Source organism: Hydra vulgaris, chromosome 02 (assembly GCF_038396675.1).
Source record: "Hydra vulgaris chromosome 02, alternate assembly HydraT2T_AEP".
Taxonomy (NCBI): domain Eukaryota; kingdom Metazoa; phylum Cnidaria; class Hydrozoa; order Anthoathecata; family Hydridae; genus Hydra; species Hydra vulgaris.
This window is the reverse complement of record NC_088921.1, coordinates 35,426,272-35,437,500: the sequence shown is the minus strand read 5'-3', so window position 1 is coordinate 35,437,500 and position 11,229 is coordinate 35,426,272. Positions and strand designations below refer to the sequence as shown.

General features: G+C 26.0%; 1 protein-coding gene across 1 annotated transcript in view; it reads left to right on the top strand.

The window, feature by feature from the left end:
- LOC100205691 (cdc42-interacting protein 4 homolog) overlaps positions 1-11,229 on the top strand; it is a 64,047-nt gene that overhangs the window by 30,789 nt on the left and 22,029 nt on the right. Inside the window, exons 4-6 of the mRNA XM_065790721.1 lie at positions 344-491; positions 8,029-8,091; positions 8,235-8,339. Of these exons, the coding sequence (XP_065646793.1) occupies positions 344-491; positions 8,029-8,091; positions 8,235-8,339 (316 nt within the window). The remainder of the gene's footprint in view (positions 1-343; positions 492-8,028; positions 8,092-8,234; positions 8,340-11,229) is intronic.

Below are 11,229 nucleotides of genomic sequence, written 5' to 3'. Positions count from 1 at the left end.
CAAGTCAAAATGAATGTTGTAATAAAAAATTTTAAGATTAATTTATTCAAAATTCAGTCAAAATTAGGCTTGTTATAAAGCTTTGTAAGACCATAACAAGTCAAAGTTAAGTTAAATTTCATTACAGTTGTCGATACTCTTTTATCAGAAGATTAGACAAAAAGCTATTAAATGTTTTTTTTTTCATTGTTATTTAGTTTTTATTTATTATTATTTAAAAAATCTCTTAACAGTAATTAACTCTCTTAATTTAAATTTGTTATTTATATATTATAAATATTTATATCTGTTATTTATTTGTTATTTGTTTTTTGTTTTTTTGCAATGTTTTGTTTAATACTAGGTTTACATACCAGGAGTCATTTAAAGCTTTTCTCAATGAAACAGACGATTTTGCAGGGCAAAGAGAAGTCATAGCTGAAAATATGCAAGAAAATGTTCTTAATAAAATGCAAAAGTTAGCATCTGACTTAAAAGCTGACAGGAAAAAGGTATTTTATATTAATATTTAAAAATAATGTTTTGTTATTTTCAAGCAGTAATATCAATTGAATGAAAAAAATAGCAATTGAAAAAATCGTATACAGTGTTTTCATGATATTGGGAATGGCTCGCACTCACGGTCTCCTAACTCAATTTATACAAATAATTTAAGGCTCTACATAAGGAAAAAAGTATAAAGTTTTTTAAATATAATTTTTTTTTCATTTACTTTAAATAATTAAATACAAAATTTGACATAAATTTCTTTGAAATGATTTTTTTTTGTGTGGGTGTAATCCTCAGCAGGAATAAACAATATTTTCATAAATTTTTATGTGTAAATTTTAAATAATTTTATAGTGTTTTAAAATTGCATTAAATATGATATTCAAGGCACAAAACATTTGTATTGTACTTTAGAACGTCATTAAGTAAAAAACTTATTTAAACCCATAGTTTTTAGATGAGCAACTTGCTTGGCCTGTCAATTTCAGTCAAATAGAATTTTAGTTAAAGAGCTTTCAGTTTAATATTCTATTTTAGAGTTGTTTTAAAAAAGCAACAACAACATTTAAAGGATAGGGTAAGATTTGTTCACTGCAAGAGTATGGAAAGTAAATTTAGGCAGCCAATTTAAATATCTAATTGTAACTTTTGCATTTGTAAATTTAAAAAAAAAAAGCAATAAAAATTCATGTAAATATAATAATCCACATTTATGTTTTTTGCAAGTAAAATATAAATGATATGTTTCATTGCAAGTTTCATTTTGATTTTTTTTTATGTTATTATTTTTGGTATACTTTACCAGTAAATTTAGTTTACCAACAACATTTTTAATTCCCTTAATGAAAATTGTTAATAATTTATTTTAAATTTTATATTGTTTATTATTATCAAAAAAATTTTGTAACTTTTCTAATTTAAGATAAACAGCAGTAAAAGTGTAAATAAAGAGTTTTTGAATAATAAAAATAAAAAAAACAACAATATAATAAATGCTATGAAAAATCTAAACTAGATAAATGACATATGTTAAAAATATAGTTTTTTTTAACTTTTCGATTAATGACTTTACATGTTAATGACAACACTTTTTTTCACATAAAAAAGGGATTGTTTTTGATCAACTTAATTTATTTCTTTGTTGTGCATACTAGTTATGTTTTTATGCACTTAGAACTTTAAATCTAAGCCTGATATAGGCTTTTTTTGGGTGTTAGCCAGCCTGATCGCACACACAGTGATATCAGATTGACTTAAACCCAGTGTTAGTCAGCCTAGTGTGTTTGTGTATTTGTATATATTTGTATACGCATAAATATACATATGACATCAAACTAAATAGGTAGTTGCAGGAGCTTCTTTACATACTTCGACTGACTTAATAGAGATGTATATATCAAGCCTTCTCAGGAGACGTGTACAATTTTTTTTTGACAACTTAGCCACAGTTTTTTAAAGTTTTTATAGTTTGTTTATTTGTAATTTTAGTTTAAGTTTATATTCGTTAATTCAGCGCATTTTTTTAACACACAAAAGTTGTCAAAATAAAGTTTTATATGCGTGGTCATATAAGGCGTGCAACCACATAAGTCTACTGAGAAAGCTTTATATATACAACCCTCGGAATTCAGAAAAATGAAATTGGCAATGATTTGCCAACTTCAATCTTTTAGAGGTCGTCATCAGGTCAGCAAAAAAATTTGAAACAAAGATCTTACCATTAAACATCAAAACGAAGTCGGCAATTTTTTGTTCACCTTAAATACCTTTATGTTGTTGTCATTGCCGAATGCCGACTTTAATTCTGAGAGCTGTATATGTATATATGTGTGTGTGTGTGTGTGTGTGTGTGTGTGTGTGTGTGTGTGTGTGTATACACACACACATATATATGTGTGTGTATGTATGTATGTATATATATATATATATATATATATATATATATATATATATATATATATATATATATATATATATATATATATATTAAAGTGCAGTGAATTTATAGGTGAAAATATAAAAAATAAATAATAATATATATAATAATCCCAAATCCCCTTAAAATTTTTTTTTTTACTTCCACGTTGAGAAGGCGCTCAGTTTTTGATTTTAGATTTTAAAGAGAACAATTGCTTGAATAAGTATGCATGCGTAATCGAATGGAAGGAAAGAGTGTCAAATTTATTGCATGAAAAAAATAACTTAATTGTATAAAGAAGTCATTAAATCTCTGATGAAAATAAATATAAACAAAGCATTTGTTAACTTTATGTTTTTAAATTGTGTTTTATTAACCTTTTCTTCATTCCTTATTCAAAAAAAGGGTTTATATATGTTTGTTTCCATATATTTCTTTGTAATTTTGCTTGTAACTTTAACATTTAATTTTGCTGTATTAATGTATAAATCATTTAATACTTATGAATCTAATGTAAAGTTTGTTTATTGTAGAACAGTATAAGTTTATTTGTTTATGCGACACAATGGTTGCAAAAAGTGACCAACGGAGCCGTCCAGTCATGTAGACCTGGGAGATGTGAAAATAAAAGTAGATTGTAGATGATGTCATTGGATGAGAATCATAAATATATGTCAAGACTATTTTGTAGGAGGAATTAAATTTTAGGACTCAGGGATAGGATGAACAATAACTCACGCTCTAATCATGTTAAACAAATGATAAAATAATGGTCTATGAGTAAACAAGTCAATATCGATCCGCTGGTTTATTAAAGGCAACCATGGCTAAATTTATCGCCCCGTACAAAAACAATAAAATAAGTAGGTAACAAAATATTAAGTAAAATTACAAAAAATGTAAGTGTGAGCAATATAAAAAGAAAAAATAGGCTAACAAATGTGCTACTATATACTATGGTCTAAACTCTAGATAATAAACTGAAAACTGATAATCACCTGTGTGAGATAAAAGTATATAAATGTTGTTAATGTAACAAATTCATAATATAAAGTTCACAAAATGCTATAATACGTGGGTGTAAGAGGTAAAAAAATGTTGGTGCCATGATAATTAATCAGAATTAAGTAGTGGAAATGGTGATCCCCTTCCTCAGGAATGCACTGCGATCACCAATGACGTTTCGGAGAGCCCAAGACCTGCACTAACACGCCCACTTGTCAGGGGCGTGTCCTTGCAACAGATCTCACCGCCTGCACTCTACATCATGCTAGTCGATATTGCAATATAATAGGACTACACTACAAAAGCCAAAAATCCCAATCCCTATCCCAGTTTTTAATATAGCTCCAACATTCTTAGAGATCTCATGAGGGTGGTAAGGGATGCACCTGGTGTGAATATAAACAAATATGTTCACTTACCCTATAAGAGACAAACGTGTACACATGCATGTATGCGTATGTGTAAATAAACAATTTAAATTTATAGAAATAACACAAAGGAAATAGAAAATAGTAATTAATAATTATGAGTAACTTACCTTTTCTTTTATGGCTGAAATGTGTCTTATAAATATAATAAGTAAAAACCACTCATAAACATCGAAACTAAGAATGTTTGTCGTTAGTATAAAAGTAGTTAGTAGAAAATAAGGTAGAAAATGTGGTAACTCCAATAGTATGAGAAATATAAATCTTGCCTGATAAGTAGAGACAATAGCTATCACACAAAACAGACATGGATAAATTTAAAAATAATTAGCCAGAGATAAAAAAAATACAGACATATAATCAGTAGGTAGAGAATAGTGAGAAAATAAACAGATGAGACAATAAATGCGATTTTTAACTAATAGCTTATAACCACTGAAAAATGTAACGTTTTAAAATAGTATTGTTGACAAAACGACCAAACGAACGTTAGTGAACACTGTATAGTGCAAACCACAACAAACTAACTTAGCGACGTCAGATCAAGAAAAATGGATAGAAACAAAAAATCTTATGAGTATAAGTTTACAATACCGACTATGTTAGTGAGAACAAGGATGGCAACTTGTCCTGTTTTTAGCATTCTATAAGAGATGTCACAAGTTGTTTTAGCAATATATGAGAATGTAACGAAACATTGCTTGTGAAACATCAGTTAAAACCAATAGCTGCTATAAAAGTGCCTTCTATCACAGAAATCTCTGAAATAATTGCAGTAACTAATAGTTTTCTGTATTTATCATGATAGAGTATCACTCTATCATGATAAATACAGAAAACTATTGCAAAATCGATTGGAGCAATGGTAAAGTGAATATTTTCAAGGAAGAATCAAGACACAAAATGTTTGATATTTGCATCTGTATATGTGTGTTTGAAATGTGTCTGTAGCAAAACTGGCAAGGTTCCTCCTGCAAAGCAAGACTTCTATCAAGATCAGAGAGCTTTGTTGATGTGCATAAGCAATGTTGTGATTAAGCATTACAATATCATATCTATGCTTACATTTGGTGATATTGCAAGTCAACCTTTAGCTGAAAGTGGTGAAGATGATAATTAAATTAATCAAATGGGTGTTAATCTAATAAATTATAAAATAAATAGATAATCAGGGTATTGTTTTTGATGTATCTTAAAGTGACATAATTATTTCTCTATATTTTCAATGTCTTGTTCAATATGTAAAAGATACCTCACATCTTATAGATCCAAGTAAAATACAACCAATAGGTAAGAGAAAGCATAATCAATTGAAAAATCTAAAGTAGTCTGTGGAACTATATATATATATATATATATATATATATATATATATATATATATATATATATATATATATATATATATATATATATATATATATATATATATATATATATATATATATATATATATATATATATATATATATATATATATTTATATATTTATATTTATATATATATATATATATATATATATATATATATATATATATATATATATGTATATATATATGTATGTATATATATATGTATATATATATATATGTATGTATATATATATGTATATATATATATATGTATGTATATATATATATATATATATATATATATATATATATATATATATATATATATATATATATATATATATATATATCAGGCCTTGTTACGAGATTTCGCTGCGTAGCGAAAACGCGTAACGCATTTTTAAGTTACTCAACTCATCAAATATATTTTGCATCGTTAGAAGTTATATTGCGTCACTCGCGTCTTTTCAAGTACCGCATTGTAATTAAAGTTATTTTATTAACGCGTTAAAAATCATACAAACAGTTTGTTTTTTTCTCACTATAACAAAAGTTACAAATAAAATCTAAGTTCTTATATAAAAAATTATTTTTATTATTTTTTTCAAATATGAACTAAATTTTACTTTGAAAAAAATATTTTTTTCATGAAACGTAAAATAATGTTTGTTTATTTTCTTATGATTTTTATGTTTATTTTCTTATGATTTTGGTTTTTGGTTATTTTATTAACTGTTAATAAATTTTTTCTTATTTAATATATGAACTCATTTTAATGTTTTTAAACAAAAAAGAGTTTTTTTTTTGTTGTTTATCAGTTACCGATAACATATTCGTGATCATAATTTATTTTTATAAATTAAACGAACGTCATTAAAACTTTACGTTATTGAATTAACAATAAACAAAATATCTCATTAATAAAATATTTACATCAAAATAAATCGTGCATTTTTTAAACTATTATGACTAAAAATAAATTTTATATTTAAAAGAAATTTATATATTTAATTCCTTAAGATAAAACTTAAAACACCTATTTTTTTTAACTAATTTTTAACAACAACAAAAAAATTATTTAACAAACTGTTTCTTTAACAAAAAAATCTATTAGTTTACAATTGCGGTTAAATACGACTTTATTTCTTCTGAATAAACGTCACGTTAACGACAATCAAAAGATAATTTAAATATTCTAAAAGATATAAGTTTTTGCGTAGCGCAAAACTGCTGAACGCGTAGGCAAATCGCCTTTTCGCAAGCAAAATGCGAGCTGCGTAGCGCTTCTTAACAAGGCCTGATATATATATATATATATATATATATATATATATATATATATATATATATATATATATATATATACATATATATATATATATATATATATATATCAATTAACTAGATATATATAAACATTAATTTATTTTTAAGGATAAAATATTACACAAAAGCACATCACTTTAATAGAAGACCTAAAACCTTTTCAGGCCTATTTTTATGTTGTTAGAAATTATCAGTTGTTGCATTTGCTGGCTGTGCATGTGGAAAAAAATCACAAGATGGTTTTATTTGATCCTGTTTACATGTACACCTCTACTAAACATGTTTACAAGTACACCTCTTCTAAAATAAATTACAGATATATAATGATAGATTACCACTAATGCTAGTGTTTAACACAGGTCAAGTGTTAAGCAAGTCGGAGCTTTAGAATCAATACAGTAATAGTGTTTAATGACAGGTTTTCTAAAACTGGATAATAGCAACCATCAAAATTAATAAAAATGATCGACCTCATTTTATAATAACTGGATAATAGCAACCATCAAAATTAATAAAAATCTGCTGAACTCAAAGTGTTTGAGGTCGGCAAATTATTGCCGCCCTCAAACACTTTGAGGTTGGCAGATTAGCGACCCTAATTCCGAGGGCTGATAATAGATATTTCTAAAACTGGATAATAGATGTTGTAATAATTAATTCAAAAATATTTTGCTGCTTTCTTTAATAAGATTTAGACCTTGGTCTTTGCAACTATCAACTAATCTGTAAATCAAAATTTTGACAAGTTATTTATATTTCTTTATTTCATGGTTTTAATTAATCCTTTAGTGTAGTCACCATTAGAAGGTGAAATAAAACTGAATAAAATGACATACGAAGTGTTAAGATAACTGTCAGAATAAAAAAGTTATAAATTTTGTCTTTGTGACATTGTTAAAAACATTAACTAGTTGAAATATTCTTTTTATTGTGTAAGAACACATTTCAATGACCTTTATGTTATTCTTTTTAGTTTCTGCAGTTTTTTGGATTAGTATTTGACAGGAGAATTTACTTTTTAATTAAAAAAATGTATGACTAAAACATTTTTTTGGAAAAATACCTATTTTTAGTAACTTATTCCCTTTTAAGGCAGCTGTAATCATTAAAAATTTTAAAAGATTTTTTTTTTTTGGGGGGGGGGGGTATAATATATATACATACTACTTCAGATTTTAATTTTTGTAATACATTTTTTCAGACAAAAAAAGGAAGTAATGAAAAGCTTCACCAACAAAATGCTTAAGTTTTAGTACTTTTACACACCACATCACAGGGCCATTTTACACACCACATCATAGGGCCATACTTGAAAATGATTATGATTATTTTAATTAGTTCAACAAAATTTTCATATTTTTTGCACATAATTCATACTATATTCATAAAGCTTAAACAATTAATCTTTACTAATTTTATGTAATTTACTTTATGTAGACTGTTAATAATTCATATTAATAAAGTTTACTATTGTATTTTTAAAATAATTAAAATAATTTGGTGTAATGTAGGCTATTTTAACGTTAAACGATCATAAAGCTAATCTTGACCAGCTCCAAAAAGCAATGCAAGTTGTAAGTATTTTAAGTTCTTTTTTTTTTTCTCTGATATTAAATTAATATTACAAAAAGTTTTTGCATCACAAGAAGTTTTTAAAATTACTTAATTCCTTAGAAATGTTGATTTTTTTAATTGATATATCTTTAATTTATTTTAGGCCAAAAAGAAGTATGAACAGGCTAGTGAAGATGCCAATAATGCAATGAAATCTTATGAAACGGCATCTCAAAGCCTTGATTTGACTAAAGCACAAATTTTAAAGGTTTTGTTTTTTTTTGTTTTTATTTCTTATACTTCTTCAGAGTGTTTCTCTGAATATCTTTATTTTTATTTCTTTGTAAATAAAACAATTGATGTAGTATATCATAGGCTTTATGAGTCCACATAGATAAACTTAAATAAGCTTGTTATATATGGTTTCAATGGATAAATAAAGCAGTGAGTTGATACTTTTTTACGTAGTTGGAGACAAAGTGAGAATAAGGGAAATATCAGACAATTCTGGATTGAAGTTTATAGTAGAGTTTCCCAAGGTTTATTACTTGGTCTTTTGTTCTTTATTATCTATATAGAAATATATCAGATTAGATTTAGAAGTCATAATAATTGTATAGTAATTTTGCTAAAATTATATTATATTGACTTCCAGGGATGGAAAATGCTAAAAAAGGCCGGTGAAAGTCACAAAGTTTATTCATAGTTTTTGGCAAACTAAGATTGCTTATGTAAAATAGGGACCATGTTGAAATGTTGGGACAGTCTACAAAATAATAGGTTTTGAGACTTTAAACCCTTTGTGTGTTTTTTTATCAATGTGTTTTTTAAAATAATGGTACATTTTAACATTAAAAAAATTTCCATTGTATGCTTCTTTCACATATGCTTTACATTTTTTCATATGTTAAAAAAGTTATTTCTTCATAATTTTCTAAATTATTAAATTATTGAATTAGCCAAAGACTTAATAAACCTAGTTGAACCAGTTGCTTTTTTAATTTTTTTAGAAAATAATGTCTACACAATTTATTCAATAATAGCAAAAAGTTTTAATGACTGAAATATTAAAATCATTAGAATTAAAACTCAATGGTTTCAAACTTAAACTAATTTTTTTTTAATTTTCGATTGCTTTGAAATTGAAAAAATCTACTTCTAAAATGCTAATTTAAATAGACCATGTGTAGTCAGCCTTTCATGCTAAAAAATCTGCTACTTTAATCACATTCAAAGTAGATCATGTGCAGTAAGCCTATCACACTAAAAAAATTTGCTACTTAAATCATATTCAAATAGACCATGTGAAGTAAGTCTATCACACTACATATGGTGGCCAGCCAACTGTAAATCAGGGAAAAGTCAATGATGTTTACTCTTTTTTTTTCAAAAGGGGAAATCTTTTAATTTTTTAAATTTGTTTTCACAAACTCCAGAAAACACACACACAAGCATCAATCAAATGAAAAATTTCTATTTATTTTGCCATACATTCATAAAATTGTATGGAAAGATAAAATATGGTTTCAATTAATTATACTATTACTTAAAGTTTGTTACATATCTTTGATATAAGTCTATGTATGCTTTTATTTACTATATTAATATATTGTTAATTTTTCCAGATATTAAAGAAATAATAAAAATGCATAAAATAACTTACTTTGATAATGATCGGATCCTTCATGGAATTGGCTTATATGATCTTCCTTTTTTTTATATGATCTTCCTTCATGGAGTTAGCCTAAAAGAATTGATGATAAAACAAAGGGTATGTGTTGTGTATGTGAAAAGACATTTTCCCTAAGTAATATGGATATAATAGCAGTTAAAAGTCATTAAAAAAGTTTGAAGCATTTCAATATATAAATAATTAAATACTATTGGTTGGTTCTTTAAAGAACCAACTAATAGTATTTAATTATTTTATTACTAATAAATCACCAAAAAATACAGGATTACAAGCATCTGTTTCATCAACATCACCTTTAATAGCTTCTGAATCATTGTCATTAGCTTTCTGTCTGGCAAAATCTTCTCAACCAATGCCATTCGTTCCAACAATTTCTTACAGCACCTTTTCATTCGTTCCAACAACTCCTTACAGCACCTTCTTACACCACCTTTCTCTTTGTTTATGTTGCAAAATGGTGTAGCACGTTCTGAAATACTCTAAGCACTATACATTACTCTGCACTGTTTGGAAAAATAAAATAGTCTATAGCATTACACATGGTCTTGCCCCATATTTCCATAGTCTAGTTTTAAAGGCAGTCTTTAGATCTCAAAACATAGTAAATAAGAAACATATAAAGACTGTTTTAGTAGAACAGTCTTTATATGTTTCTTACAACAGTAAACTTAGTAAATAAGAAACATATAAAGACTGTTTTAGTAGAACAGTCTTTATATGTTTCTTACAACAGTAAACTTAGTAAATAAGAAACATATAAAGACTGCTTTAATGAGTCTTTGAATTAAGTTGTTCAAAAAGTTCAAATGGATATTTGCATTCATTATTCTGACATTTTTGTCAGAAGTTACAATTTCAAAGTAATTGTATTCACTTATACATTGGAGTTGTTGATAAATTGAGGAAAAGAAGTCCATTAAAAGTATAAGCTTACAAGAGCTATTTCAGCTTTAAACCCTGATGTTATGTGTTCTAGTTTTGACTTTAAAAAATAAAAATGTGCAGAATGACTGATTTACTTACAATCCTTCATGAATCTAAATGGATTAATGCTACAATAGCTGATCAGGTCAAGTATTAAGAAAAGTGTAAACATTTTCCATTCGCATTACAAAGTTTCATTAAAAGAAAAAGAGAAGAAAAGTTGCGAGAAGAAAAATACTGTATTGATAAAAAATTTGCTCATCAGAAAATTAAGGAATTAAATGCTAAAAAAACAAAGCTCATCATCATCAGGAATATATACGTGAGATTAAACTAGAATTTTTGAAAAATAGTACTTCAAAAATAGATTAAATCTTTTAAACAAAAATAATGTAAATCTGTTCATTCCACTTCGTGGAATGTTTATATTTTAAAGGACTTCATTTCCTCAATTCATAAATAATCAAGTTTTTTGAAAAGCAAAAATTTATTTATCAAACCATTTAAAGTGTTTATTTTTTAACTCATGATAGCTGTGATA